At 45.6% G+C, this 17,273-nt stretch overlaps 1 protein-coding gene across 4 annotated transcripts in view; it reads left to right on the forward strand.

The window, feature by feature from the left end:
* LOC116990180 (zinc finger SWIM domain-containing protein 3-like) overlaps nucleotides 1-8,966 on the forward strand; it is a 34,800-nt gene extending 25,834 nt beyond the window's left edge. For 3 of the 4 annotated variants that reach the window (XM_033047732.1, XM_033047734.1, XM_033047736.1), the window contains 3 exons: nucleotides 3,116-3,551; nucleotides 4,064-4,914; nucleotides 8,362-8,966. In XM_033047732.1, the coding sequence (XP_032903623.1) occupies nucleotides 3,116-3,551; nucleotides 4,064-4,914; nucleotides 8,362-8,414 (1,340 nt within the window). In that variant the 3' untranslated portion in view covers nucleotides 8,415-8,966. The remainder of the gene's footprint in view (nucleotides 1-3,115; nucleotides 3,552-4,063; nucleotides 4,915-8,361) is intronic. The other variant, XM_033047733.1, reaches the window with a different exon arrangement.
* Nucleotides 8,967-17,273: the final 8,307 nt, after the last annotated feature.

Below are 17,273 nucleotides of genomic sequence, written 5' to 3' on the forward strand. Positions count from 1 at the left end.
TGCTGATTAGAGAGAAGATTAACGCAATGGAAAGGAAGGACATTAGTTTGGAGGATGTGGAATCGGTATGGGTAGAGCTGCGAAACACTAAGGGGCAGAAAACGCGGGTGGGTGTTGTGTACAGGCCACCTAACAGTAGTAGTGAAGTTGGAGATGGTATCAAACAGGAAATTAGAAATGCGTGCGACAAAGGCAAAACCGTTATAATGGGTGACTTCAATCTACATATAGATTGGGTGAATCAAATTGGCAGGGGTGCTGAGGAAGAGGATTTCTTGGAATGTATGCGGGATAGTTATCAATCAACATGTAGAGGAACCAACGAGAGCAGGCTATTTTAGACTGGGTATTGAGTAATGAGGGTTAGTTAGCAGTCTTGTTGTTGTACGTGCCCCCTTGGGCAAGAGTGACCATAATATGGTTGAGTTCTTCATTAGGATGGAGAGTGACATTGTTAATTCAGAAAGAATGGTTCTGAACTTAAAGAAAGGTAACTTTGAGGGTATGAGACGCGAATTGGCCAAGATTGACTGGCAATTAATTCTAAAAGGGTTGACGGTGGATATGCAATGGAAGACATTTAAAGACGGCATGGATGAACTACAAAAATTGTTCATCCCAGTTTGGCAAAAGAATAAATCGGGGAAGGTAGTACATCCGTGGATAACAAGGGAAATCAGGGATAGTATCAAAGCGAAGGATGATGCGTACAAATTAGCCAGAAAAAGCAGCATACCGGAGGACTGGGAGAAATTCAGAGACCAGCAGAGGAGGACAAAGGGCTTAATTAGGAAAGGAAAAATAGATCATGAAAGAAAACTGGCAGGGAACATAAAAACTGACTGCAAAAGTTTTTATAGATATGTGAAAAGAAAGAGATTAGTTAAAACAAATGTAGGTCCCTTGCAGTCAGAAACAGGTGAGTTGATCATGGGGAACAAGGATATGGCGGACCAATTGAATAACTACTTTGGTTCCGTCTTCACTAAGGAAGACATAAATAATCTGCTGGAAATAGCAGGGGACCGCGGGTCAAAGGAGTTGGAGGAATTGAGTGAAATCCAGGTTAGCCGGGAAGTGGTGTTGGGTAAATTGAATGGATTAAAGACCGATAAATCCCCAGGGCCAGATAGGCTGCATCCCAGAGTACTTAAGGAAGTAGCTCCAGAAATAGTGGATGCATTAGTAATAATCTTTCAAAACTCTTTAGATTCTGGAGTAGCTCCTGAGGATTGGCGGGTAGCAAACGTAACCCCACTTTTTAAGAAGGGAGGGAGAGAGAAAACGGGGAATTACAGACCAGTTAGTCTAACATCGGTAGTGGGGAAACTACTAGAGTCAGTTATTAAAGATGGGATAGCAGCACATTTGGAAAGTGGTGAAATCATTGGACAAAGCCAGCATGGATTTACAAAAGGTAAATCATGTCTGACGAATCTTATAGATTTTTTCGAGGATGTAACTAGTAGCGTGGATAGGGGAGAACCAGTGGATGTGGTGTATCTGGACTTCCAGAAGGCTTTCGACAAGGTCCCACATAAGAGATTAGTATACAAACTTAAAGCACACGGCATTGGGGGTCCAGTATTGATGTGGATAGAGAACTGGCTGGCAAACAGGAAGCAAAGAGTAGGAGTAAACGGGTCCTTTTCACAATGGCAGGCAGTGACTAGTGGGGTACCGCAAGGCTCAGTGCTGGGACCCCAGCTATTTACAATATATATTAATGATCTGGATGAGGGAATTGAAGGCAACATCTCCAAGTTTGCGGATGACACTAAGCTGGGGGGCAGTGTTAGCTGTGAGGAGGATGCTAGGAGACTGCAAGGTGACTTGGATAGGCTGGGTGAGTGGGCAAATGTTTGGCAGATGCAGTATAATGTGGATAAATGTGAGGTTATCCATTTTGGTGGCAAAAACAGGAAAGCAGACTATTATCTAAATGGTGGCCGACTAGGAAAAGGGGAGATGCCGCGAGACCTGGGTGTCATGGTACACCAGTCATTGAAAGTAGGCATGCAGGTGCAGCAGGCAGTGAAGAAAGCGAATGGTATGTTAGCTTTCATAGCAAAAGGATTTGAGTATAGGAGCAGGGAGGTTCTACTGCAGTTGTACAAGGTCTTGGTGAGACCACACCTGGAGTATAGCGTACAGTTTTGGTCTCCAAATCTGAGGAAGGACATTATTGCCCTAGAGGGAGTGCAGAGAAGGTTCACCAGACTGATTCCTGGGATGTCAGGACTGTCTTATGAAGAAAGACTGGATAGACTTGGTTTATACTCTCTAGAATTTAGGAGATTGAGAGGGGATCTTATAGAAACTTACAAAATTCTTAAGGGGTTGGACAGGCTTGATGCAGGAAGATTGCTCCCGATGTTGGGGAAGTCCAGGACAAGGGGTCACAGCCTAAGGATAAGGGGGAAATCCTTTAAAACCGAGATGAGAAGAACTTTTTTCACACAGAATCTCTGGAACTCTGCCACAGAGGGTAGTCGAGGCCAGTTCATTGGCTATATTTAAGAGGGAGTTAGATGTGGCCCTTGTGGCTAATGGGATCAGAGGGTATGGAGAGAAGGCAGGTACGGGATACTGAGTTGGATGATCAGCCATGATCATATTGAATGGCGGTGCAGGCTCGAAGGGCCGAATGGCCTACTCCTGCACCTAATTTCTATGTTTCTTCCCATAACCTCTGACATTGGTACTAATCTACCCTCGGAAAGTCAATGAATTTTAGATGTTAGAGACAGCAGACAATTAAAAAACATTATACTTAAACAATGTAAAAATAAAGGGCAAGAGTAAAAAGGGGCAGCTTTGCTGTATATTGCACATGTAAATATCTAAAGTGCACTTGGAGAGTTCATAAATGTTTGGTTTACAGACTAGAATGTAGTGGTGTAGAGCGGCTGTTAAGTAGGGCTACCACTCGTGGGAAGAACAGGGTACTGATTCTGGATGATCGGCCAAGATCATATTGAATGGCCGTGCTGGCTCGAAGGGCCGAATGGCCTACTCCTGCACCAATTTTCCATGTTTCTACTTCAAAGAGTTTGTGGCCAGGGTGAGAGCGGGTCAGTCCCTTGTTCTGACTCTTGTCTGCGTTTGCTTGCAGACAGCACGGTGGTGATGGTGGTGAACAAGGCCAACGTGTTGCAGGCCATCTACTACCAGGACGGCCGCATGAAGCAGACCTTCGAGAGGTTCCCCGAGGTGCTGCTGGTGGGCGCCACCTACAGCTGGGCGGGCCTGCAGCTGCCCACCTACCTGCTACTGGCCATCAACGGCAATGGGGAGAGCGAGCTGGCGAGCCTGTGGTTCCTGCAGAGCGAGGAGCGCGAGACCGTCCGGCAGCTTCTCCGCATCTTCAGGCAGAAGAACCCGGCGGCGGAGGGAACGCAGGCGGTGGTAGTCGGCAGCATGGTGTGCGACGGGGAGCTGGTGACCGATGTGCTGCCCCACTGCAAACCGCTGGCCTGCCTCGCCCACACCCTGAGCGTCTTCCAGGACGATGTGACCGCCGAGAAGCTGCACCTGACCGCCGGGCAACAGTAAGCACTGGCACCGACATTCCCTCGTGGGACTGGAGCGGGCGGGTGGGGGATGGGGGTTCCCAAATATTCCTCCGCCTGTCACATTGTGTTGGTTTGTTAAAGATGTGACTCTCATCCCTCTGCACAATCCAGTCTACCCATGTCCCATCTACTCCACTCTCTGCCCTCTCTCTCTTTTCTTTCCTTCTTTCTTACCCGCTCCTCCTTCCCTTCTCCCCCTCATTTCTCCGTCTCCCTCTTTTCCTCCCCCTACTCTCCACCCCCTCCTTTCCTTCCCTCTTCTCTCCACTTGCCCCCTCTACTCCACCATCGGGCATCAATAAGCTCTGGCATCGTGATTCTGTCGTGGGACAGGAGCGGGGGGGGGGGTTGGGCTCTCCACACAGACAATGCCTGTAGTCAGGATGGATCCTGGGACTGGCACTGTAAGGCAGCAACTCTACCACTACACCACGGTGCTGCACCGGGAGGTTCCTAACCTTGTCTCCTCTTCCCTTTCTTCCCGCCAGGAGCCAGCTGCTGCAGATCCTACACAGTATGTGTTACGCGACGTCGACTGAGGACTACGACCTGCTGTACCGCCAGCTGCTGGACTCCAACGCGGAGAGCGCCGTCGACTACTTCCACAAGACGTGGCACGGGTCGCGCCGCCAGTGGGTGGAGGGCTTCAAGCACGAGAACGAGAGCTACCTCACCAGCTCCCTGCAGCGGGTACAGGCGCTGAGCCAGAGGCTGGCGGCCACGGTCGAGGACTTCTCCAACGTGACCTCCTTCACCCGGGACCTCCTGAAGGCCGTGGACACGGTGCGGGCCGAGTGTGACCAGCGGGTGTTGCAGAGAGCGCCTCCTGCAGGGCCGGAGGACAACTCCGCAGAGTCTTTCTACCGGGAGCTGCTCACCGACTTTGCCTTCCGCCGGGTGCAGAGGGAGCTGGAGGAAGCGGAGTGGGTCTCCTTCCTCAGTGTGGAGGCCGAGAGGGCCTGGCCCGTGTGTCGGCGCCGGGCCCTCGTGACGGACCAGGCCAGCTGCCAGTGTGCCTTCCGCACCTCCATGAGGCTCCCCTGCCAGCACGTCCTGGCTCTCCGGCGGCGGCTGGGCTCCGACCTCTTCGAGCCCTCGCTCTGCGCCGGGCGCTGGACGCAGGAACACTTCCTCGGCGGTCAGTTCCCGTCCACGTCACTGAGGGAGCGGGACAAGGTGCAGCAGGAGCGATACCGCCAGGCCTTCAAGGTAGCTCGCAAACTCTCCTCCCTCGCCACCCGGTGTCCGGCCGAAGACTTTGGCAGGTGCCTGGAGGTTATGACGGCCGTCACCGACATCTGGGCCAGAGGTGGCCAGGTGCAAGTCACCGAAATCAATGGTTTGTAGCAACACAGTCTCAGAGAGAGTGAAGCAAAGATACACACAAAACATGGAGCAGTACAGCACAAGAACAGGCCCTTCAGCACACAATGAACATGATGCCAAGACCATCGCTTATCTACCTGCATATAATCCATATCTCCCCATTTCATGCATATCCATGTGCTATCTAATAGTCTTTCAAACTATTGTATCTGCTTCAACTTCCACCCCTGGCAGCGCGATCCAGGCACCACCCTCTGTGTAAAAAGAAACTTGCCCCACACATCTCCTTTAAACTCTACCCTTTTCACTTTAATGCAATGCTCTCTTGTATTTGATTTTTTTATTTCTGGGAGAAGGATACTGACTCTCCACCCCATCTATGCCTTTCATCATTTTACAAACCTCTATTAGGTCTCTCCGCAACCTCCGACATTCCAGAGGAAACAATCCAGTATGTCCAACTCTCCCTGTAGCTAATGCCTCCTAATCCAGGCAAAATATTCTGGCAAACCTCCTGCACTCTCTCCAAAGCTTCCAAATACTTCCTATAATGGGGCAACCAGAACTGGATGCAATACTCCAAATGCAGCCTAAACCAAAGTCCTATAAAGATGCATCATGACTTCCTGACTGTTAGAGTCAATGCACCCATGACCCATGAAAGTGAGCAGACCATATGCCTTCTTGACCACTCTCTACACATATGTTGCCACTTTCAGGGAAGTACTGTAGAAAGTGGACACAGTGCTGGAGTAACTCAGCGTATCAGGCAGCATCTCTGGAGGATGAGGATAGGTGCCGTTTCGGGTCAGGACCCTTCATACTAATAGGTGCAGGAGTTGGCCATTCGGCCCTTTGAGCCAGCACCGCCATTCAATGGTTGATCATCCACAATCAATACCCCGTTCTTGCCTTCTCTCTATATCCCTTGATTCTGCTAGTCTGCATCTTGTGAATCGGCCTCCACTGCCTTCTGAGGCAGAGAATTCCACAAATTCACAACTCTGGGTGAAAAAGTTTTTCCTCGTCTCAGCTCTAAATGGCCTACCCCTTATTCTTAAACTGTGGCCCCTGTTTCTGGACTCCCCCAACATCGGGAACATGTTTCCTGCATTTAGCTTGTCCAATCCCTCGATAATTTTATGTTTCTATCAGATCCCCACTCTTCCTTCTAAATTCCAGTGAATACAAGCCCAGTTGTTCCATTCTTTTATCATATAACAGTCCCACCACTGGGAATTAACCTTGTGAACCTATGCTGCAGTCCCTCAATAGCAAGAATGTCCTTCCTCAAATTAGGGGACCAAAACTGAACACAATACTCCAGGTGTGGTCTCACCATCACAAATACAGAAGAACCTTCGCTCGTACACTCAAATCCCCTCGTTATGAAGGCCAACATGCCATTAGCTTTCTTCACTCCTTGCTGTACTTGCAAGTTTACTTTTAGTGACTTATGTACTAGGACACCCAGGTCTTGTTGCACTTCCCCTTTTCCTAATATGACACCATTTGGATAATAATCTGCTCTTTCTTGCCACCAAAGTGGATAACCTCACATTTATCCACATTATACTGCATCTGCCCACTCACCCAACCTATCCCTTTCCAGTCAACTTTGGCCAGCTGCTCCATCCTGCCTCAATAGTTCCATTTGTTCAACTGCAACACTGACACTTCTGATTTTACCTTCCCCCTCTCAAATTGCAGATTAAAATTTATCATATTATGGCCACCACCTCCTAATGGCTCCTTTAGCTTGAGTTCCCTTATCAAATCCGGTTCATTACACAACACTAAATCCAGAATTGCCTTCTCCCTGGTAGTAGCAATGTTACAAAATTTTGAGATTTAAAACATCAAGTCTGCAATTTATCCCATCAGATAAAGCATAAAATGAAGTTTAATTTGACACCTAATTCACTTTCATATCTCAAGTATTTAAAAAGTTATGGCCATTTTCATACTCGGAAATTAGCATCTTGTTCCCTATTGATTTTCTATGGCCATAACAAAAAAGCTGTGATCGTGGACAGTCAAAAGCCCATAACCTTCTTAAAAATTAAGAGAACTGAATGAAATTTTCAGTTATCATAGATTGAAGCATTCTGAAACAAATATAAAATAATCTTACTTAGATGACCTGAAATTAAAGCATATAATTAGTTAGTTACCCAATTGTAGCTAATTTCAAACTTCAATTACTAGATCTAAACATCTATCCATTCCTTAATAAATGATTAACATTTTTAAATAGCCTAAGTGTCCAAATAATATTCACAAATAATTCACAATAAAACATGATTTTTAAATCTCATTTACATTAATTTATAGGCCAAATGGAAGGAATTTAGTGTTCAATTGCTGTAAATTAAAGTCCATTTAAATCAGCTTTCTAGTGGGATCCTGTGAACGCGCTGGTTTAGAACGTTCACATTGCGGTAGATTTGTGCCCTCAAATGCCCAGAAAAATACTGCGGGATATATTGGGCCCAAATTAGCTACTTGCAACATTAAACTTTGTATAAAGGGATCTTAAGAAGCCCTTTTTAATGTAAAAATAAACAGCCTACCTTCCGTTTTCCCCTGTATGAGATCCGACCCGTTGTCGGCGGTCTCGGGTTTAGAGGTTAATTTTTAACCTACTATATCAAGTAAAGAAAACCCTTAAAACTAAAAATAGCTCCAGCTACGGAATCTTCCAGCGATTTTTCGTTAATAATTAACTAGGCTGAACAACCTCGATTTGAACAGCCTAGGGAAAATCGCGTTTTAAACCCGCCCCCCTCTAAACGGCGCCAAAATCACGCACACTGGCTGGAACAGATTTTCAGCGATCTTCAGGTAGGCTTTGCAACATACCTACTGGTAGGCTCCTGTACAAGCTGCTCTAAGAATCCATCTCGGAGGCACTCTACAAACTCCCTTTCTTGGGGTCCAGTACGAACCTGATATTCCCAGTCTACCTGCACATTGAAACCTCTGACACCCGCACTAATCAAGAATCTATCTATCTCTGCCTTAAATATATCCACTGACTTTGCCTCCACAGCCTTCTGTGGCCAAGAATTCCACAGATTCACCACCCTTCCCTGTTCCAGGCATTCAACAAAATGAAACCAAGGAAAACAACTTGCCTCGCACATCTCCTTGAAACTTTGCCCCTCTCACCATTTATCTATCAGAAGATTACCTTTCCACTGATAGACAGGCCCTATGATACTTATTGACTGAAGATAGACACAAAATGCTGGAGTAACTCAGTGGGACTTACCGAGCCCTCTATTGTGATTTATTATTGTATGTTTCCTCAGATATTGTTTTACCGTTGCACCATGCTGTACCCTGGATACATGACTATGTGCGTCCCCCAATAATTTATTACTGTCTGTTTCCCTCTCGGCATACATTGCTGTGCCCCCTCCGACATCACTCACTCGTTGTGTTCCTTTCTTTTCAGTGACTGGTGCAACACAGCAAGAATCGTCGTCTCTAGCCACCGAGGCAAGTTGAAGGTGTGCGTAAGAACTGATTTCAGATCTGACTGACCGACAGACATTGGGAGCCGCTTACAGTCACAGTGATTCACCGAGATCCCAGGAATCAGGATCTGAAGTTGCTTTCTCTTCGTACCCCCGTGTGTACGCTTGTGTGTCTGTGTGTGTACAGATGCACCCAATGAACACTGCCATACATCGATCACCATTGATAATAAACTCGCTCAGCTCTGTGTGTGTTATGTGTGTGTACTTGTGTGTATGTGTGAGTGAAGGTGTGTGTATGCAGATGCATCCAATGAACAATGCCAGACACTGATCACCATTGATAGTGAACTGTCGGTCGGCCCTGTGTGCGTTACGCGGGTGTATGTATAGATGCATCCAATGAAGATTGTCAGACACCAATCGCCATTGAGAGTGAACAGTCGGTCGTCTCTGATTGAGCTTTGAAGCTGAATTATATAGCTTTCTTTAATCCCTATGCCGTTTGCCCTTACAGCTGATAAAGTAATTGTTGCTGTCAGTTTGCATGAAGTGTGCAACAATATGGTCAATAATGATGAGCGATGGTCAGCACATTGGGTAAGATTGAAGTGTTTAATTGTCATATGCAACAGTTGTGGAACAAGTGAAATACCTGCTTGCTGCAGCTTTGCAGACATATTAAAAGCAAGAACACGTCAAATAATAATATAAAATGGGAATGGGGGGTGAGGGGAACGGACGGACACACACTAAACAGGAGAGTGGAAGGGCGATGTTACTTAAAATTGGAGATTGCAATATTCATACCATTGAAGCTACCCTAAGCGGAATATGAGGTGTTGTTACTCCACTTTGCATTTGGCTTCATTCTGGCAATGGAGGTGGCCCAGGATTGAAAAGGTCAGTGTGGGAATGGGAAGGGGAGTTCAAGTAGTTAGCAAATGGTGGAATCCAGCAGGCCTTGGTGAACCAAGGGAAAATGTTTGGTGAAATGGCCGCCTCGTCTACACAACTCTTAACCTGCAAAAGATACATCAGAACCAGAGATGTATGGAAGGCCGTCATTAAAGTGCCACACAAAATCAAACAAAGTGAAAGGATCTAAGTAAAAGGATTGATGCTACACAGCATATTGTTTACCGCTCAGGTTGTTTTCAGGAGTGGAATTATGCTAAAATAGATCATCATAGCATTATTGTTTATACAAGTTAGTGATGGCAATGCTGTGTCAGGAACTTAGCATGAGTCGTTGCCCTCGCCATTACTACACTGGGAATCAAAGAGGGTCTCAGCCCTCTCCTGGCTCTCCACAGCAAAGAAGTGGTGAAAGTGACATATGGTTTGCTCTGGAATAAGCCATGGTTGTCAGTAAGGGTTGGTAGTTTGTGAAATGGAGAACCCTAGTATCTTGTTCAAGAAGGAACTGTAGATGCTGGAAGATCGAAGGTACACAAAAATGCTGGAGAAATTCTTCAGTCTGAAGAAGGGTTTCGGCCCGAAACGTCGCCTATTTCCTTCGCTCCATAGATGCTGCTGCACCCGCTGAGTTTCTCCAGCATTTTTGTGAACCCTAGTATCTTGTTAAGTTCCTGTTTTTCTCCGTTAAATTAACTCATTGTTCAAAAGATGAGTAATAATTCCCAATTTTGGTACCACACCTGTTGATCACGTTTGTATCCTCTCCAATGCTTCCATGTAGAGTCATACGTCTTTCCACATATGAAGCAGAATCAGAACTCAGTACTTTGAAATTGTAATTCCGCCTTTCCAGAAATAAATACTAACCTATGTTGTCTTCAGGACTAACTTCTTGACAACCATGATTAGGAGTGTAAGATCCAGAGGCACAATGAGATATTTTTGATTGCAAATGTCTGGGATTGTTGAGTTTGTCTAGGTTAGGGGGTATTAGCTACAGGGAGAGGTTAGTCAGAATTAAGATTGTTTTCTCTCGAACGTCAGAGGATTCACCGAGACCTGATAGAAGTATATATAATGAGAGGCATAGATAGGATACACTCATAACCTTTTTATCCACAGGATGGAAAAATCAAATACTAGGAGGGCATAGCTGTAAGGTGCGGGTGGCAAAGTTCGAATGAGATGTACAGGACGATTTTTATATATATACACTAGACCAAGTGCAGACGCGTTGGGTCTGTTCCCGCAACGCGCAGTTGCAAGGGGAGGGGGCCCGCCTGACGTCATCACGCAACGCCACGCGCTAGGCCTACGCTGTCAAGACGCTGCTTACGACATTGAGGCGCTGCGTATGACGTTGAGACGCTGCGTACGCCCTCAATGTGCCTGCGGGCCGACAGAGTACAAGCCAGCGAGGACGACGAAAAGCAGCGGGAGGAGCAGGCGATGTTTGGCTTCGGCCAGCGTGACAGAGCCGTGCCGGGGGAGGGAAGGGGGTAAAATCGCAAGCGAAAGGGGAAAAATGTCGGTCGCTAGCGAAATGGGGAAAATGGCGGCGTTTTTGGAGGAGAGCCGGGCGGCAGCAGCCGTTATGGTCGCTGGCCAGCAGGAGGCGAAAAAATGAGAGTGGGGGGGCGAAGGATTTTATTAAAAATGTGAACAGAAAAATGACTAAATTTAATGTGTGGATGAGCGAATGTAAAAGTGAAATCGCTAGCGAAATGGTAAAAATCTCGGCATGTTAGCGTCTGGTTTTGGCGGAGTAACGAATCAAAGGCCAAAAAAATGACATACACACACACACACACAGAGTTTTAAAAGTATACAGATGTTTTATTTTTCTTTACACAGAGTGCCTGTAATGCGCTGCCAAGGTTGGGGATGAGATAGATACAATAGTGGCATTTAAGAGGTTTTTTGATAGGCACATGAATGTGCAAGGAATGCAGGGATATGGATTATTCACAGGTAAGCAAGAGATGGTCTTGGCATAATGTTCAACACAGACATTGTGGCCCAAAGTGTCTGCTCTTGTGATGTACAGTTCTATAAACATGCGTACAGCTGGCTCTAACAGTGTTAGATAGCATGCAACGTTCAGGCTACAAGAACACAGATTTGCTGTATAAAGACATTCATTTTCAGCTTGATTAATAAAAGCTGGTTCTTCTCCGTGATCAATGGCAGTCGTCAATTAGACCAACGTAATTGAAAATCTCCCTGGAGATGAATTTGGGCATTGCCACTATTTTGCTGTGCCAGATGTTTGGTGAACAAATCACGCATTGAAATAATCATACGGGATTAATGATAGATGTTGATGCACCAAAAATGTGTGCAAAATTACATGCTGTCACATTAATACAATTTTTAACTTTAACACCTATTTTTCTGATGTGGCAAAATTCTAGGCCAGCATCTAAGAATCTAAAGGGAAAAAATGAAATTTGACTTACAAATGTACAAAAAAAATCATGAAGTGGATTAAGGTCCAAGCAAAAGCAAACCAAACATATTTATAGAGGGACAAAACCAAAGTTTCACAAGCTTACAGTGTTGCGTTTAAGTTGGCATGCTATTTAAAAAAAAATATGGATACACTAGAAGCCTTGTAAAAATTATACAGTATTGGAAGAAAAATGTGAAATTATACTTATCAGGAAAAGATAAAACCATTGAGGGAAAGTTTTTGAAGAACAGACATAATATACTTTACCACTTAGTGAGAGTAAAGCAACTTTTACAAAGCTATCAATGAGATAGGTAATTTAGAGGCAATCTCTTTACACCAGTGCTGTGCAACTTTTATTAGGGAGAGGACAAGATTGACAAATTATTGCCAATTGAATCCATTTGTCTCCAAATCTATGAATATCAAAAGCTGGTTGTTGAAAATTTCTGTTAAAAGTGATTAACAAGAAATTGAACAATGACCAAAACGAGTAAAGACTTTCAGACAAACAAAGTCTGTAATCTCCACTAAATGAGTAACATCCCTTCATTATCACTGACATTACACCATCTGCTATCTCTCCTATTGTTTTGGGAATGTCCATAATGTTTTTCTTTCATTTGGAGGTTAAATGATGAGGGGCAAAATGAATGTGAAGTGATAGCTCCAGTGCAGTAACCAACACAACGGCACGGTAAATTGTATTCCTGTAATACGTTGAAATAAAAGCTAATGTCAATAATAAGCCTTCCCCTATTTTACCTCGGACATCTGGGCACGAGTGTCGAATTTCCTGCCAATATTCTTTAAAGAGGCAATCTGTCCATACTTGACTGTGGAGAGAAAATAATTTCTGGTATCATAAACAATAGCATTTATACTGCAACAAACACATTATTGGAGAAACTCAGCGGGTACTTCCAAGTACCGTGGAAGCAAAGGAATAATCTATGTCTCGGGTTGAGACCCTGCACCAGGACTGAGAGTGTAAAGAGGAGATAACCAGAGGAGAGGGTGAAGATTTTATAAACAATGTGTGTCGAAGTAGAGCTGCAGCAGTTGAATTTCATTCGAGGACCCTCTGGAATGAATCCAAAGCCTAGATATTTAGCGCCACTCAAAACTGCTGCCCAACTTAGTAGGCAGTGAAATTGAGATTCCTGCTGCTGTTATGGAACTGTAATTATCACTTGGTGGTGCAGCAAGCATCAAGGGCAAAACTAAACAACTGAAATGCAGTTAGACAAAAATGCTGGAGAGACTCAGCGGGTGCAGCAGCATCTATGGAGCGAAGGAAATAGGCAACATTTCGGGCCCCTCCAAGCTGGTTACCAAGCTCTCAGAACTGGGATCAGTCTGAAGAAGGTTTTCAGCCCGAAGCGTTGCCTATTTCCTTCGCTCCATAGATGCTGCTGCATCCGCTGAGTCTCCAACATTTTTGTCTACCTTCGATTTTCCAGCATCTGCAGTTCCTTCTTAAACAATCTGAAATGCAGTACTTTGATTCGCTCCCTGCTGGTTAGGGGAGTGAGTAAAACAATTTAAGATGCTGCACTCAACAATTTATGATTTTTTTGCTAGTTCTATGGCATTCTTCTACAGGGAGGTTGCACGCAGTCGAGGTCACGACTCGTGACCCGTACTGTTGCCATGCAACGCCAACTGGAGTACACGCAGTCGGCCCAGGCCCCGCTCCACCCCGGCCCTGTGTGTGGGCGCTGCCGACCCACAGCCCCGTGACAGTGCGGCCCAGGGGGAGGCAGGGCGGAGGGCAGCCGTGGCCGGACAGCGCTGACCCCGGGGGGAGAGTGGGGGCTGTCCCGAGGGATGTGCTCCTTCGGCCGCTTACACCTTGGTGCTCGAGTTCAGAGCAAACCTTCCCGCTTTCAAATGACAGCACCCACAAATATTTATAGCACAAAATATGACAATTTTGGCAGTTCCAGGACAAGGGGTCACAGCTTAAGGATAAGGGGGAAATCCTTTAAAACCGAGATGAGAAGAACTTTTTTCACACAGAGAGTGGTGAATCTATGGAACTCCCTGCCACAGAGGGTAGTCGAGGCCAGTTCATTGTCTATATTTAAGAGGGAGTTAGATGTGGCCCTTGTGGCTAAGGGGATCAGAGGGTATGGAGAGAAGGCAGGTACGGGATACTGAGTTGGATGATCAGCCATGATCATATTGAATGGTGGTGCAGGCTCGAAGGGCCGAATGGCCTACTCCTGCACCTAATTTCTATGTTTCTATGTTTATGTTTAACAGGTAAGACGTATGCGTTCCGTGTGTTAAGTGTGTGTGCCGGAAGCTGCCATGTCCTTCACATGGATTGAGCTGCTCCGTGCGTCACGCCCTTTGACCCGATGATCCCCCAATATCCTTCGATTGGCACCTGGATATGCAGGGAATGGAGGCGTATGTATCACGTGCAGGCAGAGAGGAGTAGTTTATCTTGGCATCATGTTCGGCACAGACATTGTGGGCCAAAGAGCCATAATGTTCTTTGTTCTATTCCTTGCTTTTAGTCAGTCAACTCTAACTCAACATCAGCAACTTTGAGGACGATTTGGCAACATTCAAATCAGTAACGTTGGCAAAAGTGTGTCGACCATCTGATACACTCCCAAAGACAACTTGTGCCAATTAATTTTAAACTATGCATAACCAGATTTTTTATTGTGCAATTGAACCTACCGATGCAACATAACCGCAGCAGGGCTCCTGGTAAATCCTCCTCGTTGATCAGGAGGTGTACAACCATAGGGGGGGGCAGAAATCCGCAGCACAAATAGCCAATTGATATTACTGTACAGACTGCAGGAGGATGAAGTAATCTGGAATGAGTACATAATTTAATTCAGCGATATTGATTCAGCAGTGGAAGTCTCACCTCACTATAGGGTGATTTCACGAAAGGTCACTGGAGCGTAGATCCGCACCCACGTGACCGAAAATTTAAACTGGAGTACAAGCGTCACTTCCGGTACATGTTAGTGAATGGGAAAACACGCACTTTCACACCCACCCGTTAAAAACATCGAAAACGGCCCGTTTTTGAGCTGCAATTAACTGTACCCGTCGGGGTGACCGTGAGGCACAGCTACCAAAATTTACAGTCCAAAAAAAAGATAGAAACTAAGGTAAATTCAAGAGGGAGCTGAAAACAAAATGGTGGAAATGGTTCATAAAATGTAGAACCAGGGGTGACATGAGCATGGATTTGGCAATAAAAATGGTTGACTTGGAATTGGGAAGGGTGGGAGATGAGTGGATGGAGGAGGGGAAAGGAACTGGGTGATGGGGGTGGGGGGGGAATTATGGTGTTTTGTTTTCATTTTGCATGTGGCATTCAATGCCAGAATGAAATGTAAAACCAGCAAAACTGTTTGCGATTTATGCACCTAACCTGTGGTCGGCAGAGTAGATTAAAAAGAAACATGAATTTTGCCATTCACGCCACCTCCTCCAATCTTTCAGCCCTCTAGGTTTCCAGTACATCTTCATACTTTGGTCTCTTGCATAATTCCATTCGATATTTAACATGGAAATAGGCCTTTCAGCCCACCTTCGATCACCCATTCACACTAGTTCTATGTTATCCCACTTTCCTCACCCACTCCCTACACATGCGGGGCAATTTTACAGAGACAAATTAACCTACAAAGCCAATGCGACTTTAGGATGTGGGAGGAAACCCACATGCTTGCAGGGAGAATGTGCAAATTCATAACAGACAGTGCCTGAGGACAAGATCAAACACAGGTCTCTGGCGTGTGAGGCAGCAAGTCTACCAGCTGTGCCACAATATCTTGATTTCCAACACGCAAAAAATTAAACGTTGATAACTTTGGTTACTATAAAAAATAAACTATCTATTTTCAGTCTTAAATCTCTAATTCACAATATGTCCCCCTTAACAGCTATGTTTTAATTCACCTCAAGACTATGGGGCAGTACATTGGCCGTAAAGTTGCTGCCTAAAAGTGCCAGAGACCCGGAATTGATCCTGAATATGGGTGCTGTCTGTATGGAGTTTGCTCCTTTTCTCTTTGATCGCATGGGTTATGTCCGGGTTTCATAGAACTTGTTTCCTTCCACATTCGTAATATTTTCCTTTTGTCCAGAGATTCTGTATGACCTGTTGAGTTACTCCAGTTTTTTGTGTCTACCTTCGGTGTAAACCGGCATCTGCAGTTCCTTCCTACACACACACGATACTATACAATATAATTTTATAAATCGCAGGAGGGAAATTGTGTGTGAGTGGGTATATATATATATATTATACATACATACACACAAGCATATATATATATATTCATAGCAAAAGGATTTGAGTATTGGAGCAGGGAGGTTCTACTGCAGTTGTACAGGGTCTTAGTGAGACCACACCTGGAGTATTGCGTACAGTTTTGGTCTCCTAATCTGAGGAAAGACATTCTTGCCATAGAGGGAGTACAGAGAAGGTTCACCAGACTGATTCCTGGGATGTCAGGACTTTCATATGAAGAAAGACTGGATAGACTCGGTTTGTACTCGCTAGAATTTAGAAGATTGAGGGGGGATCTTATAGAAACGTACAAAATTATTAAGGGGTTGGACAGGCTAGATGCAGGAAGATTGTTCCCGATGTTGGGAAAGTCCAGAACAAGGGGTCACAGTTTAAGGATAAAGGGAAAATCTTTTAGGACCGAGATGAGGAAAACTTTTTTCACACAGAGAGTGGTGAATCTGTGGAATTCTCTCCCGCAGAAGGTAGTTGAGGCCATTTCATTGGCTATATTTAAGAGGGAGTTAGATGTGGCCCTTGTGGCTAAAGGGATCAGGGGGTATGGAGAGAAGGCAGGTACAGGATACTGAGTTGGATGATCAGCCATGATCATATTGAATGGCAGTGCAGGCTCGAAGGGCCGAATGGCCTACTCCTGCACCTATTTTCTATGTTTCTATATAGTTATATATTCATGTATAAATATATGCTGATTTGTTTTCTCGTTTATAACATTGTTTACAGAGTACTATGTTTACATATTCTGTTGTGCTGCTGCAAGTAGGGATTTCATTTGTTTTAACTGGGACATTAGAGAATAAAACACTCTTGACTCTCGATTTACGTCCCTAGTATGTAGGATAGAACTAGTGTGCGGGTGGTCGGCGTGGATTCGGTGGGCCGAATTGGGCCTGTTTCCGCGCTGTATTTTTAAATTAAACTGAAAACACTAAAACGAGAGGGCGTGTAAAAGGTCTTGACCCGAAATGTCAACCGATTCCTATCCAGAGATGCTGCCTGCTCCACGGAGTGGTTCGGCGTCGGGTTTCAGCGGCTGCGGCGACTGGAGAGCAATGGCGGTCAGATCCCCCATAATGCAAAGGGCGGGGGAAAGTGCCCGGCGCCGACTAGTTGCCGTGGCAGTGCGCATGTGCAGGGTGTCCGGCCGTGGCAGTGCGCATGTGCAGGGTGTCCGGCCGTGCTGGCCGTGCGCATGTGCAGGCCCGGAGCGCGAGCGGGCGGGC

This window comes from Amblyraja radiata, chromosome 30 (genome assembly GCF_010909765.2).
Source record: "Amblyraja radiata isolate CabotCenter1 chromosome 30, sAmbRad1.1.pri, whole genome shotgun sequence".
In the NCBI taxonomy this organism is placed as follows: Eukaryota; Metazoa; Chordata; class Chondrichthyes; order Rajiformes; family Rajidae; genus Amblyraja; species Amblyraja radiata.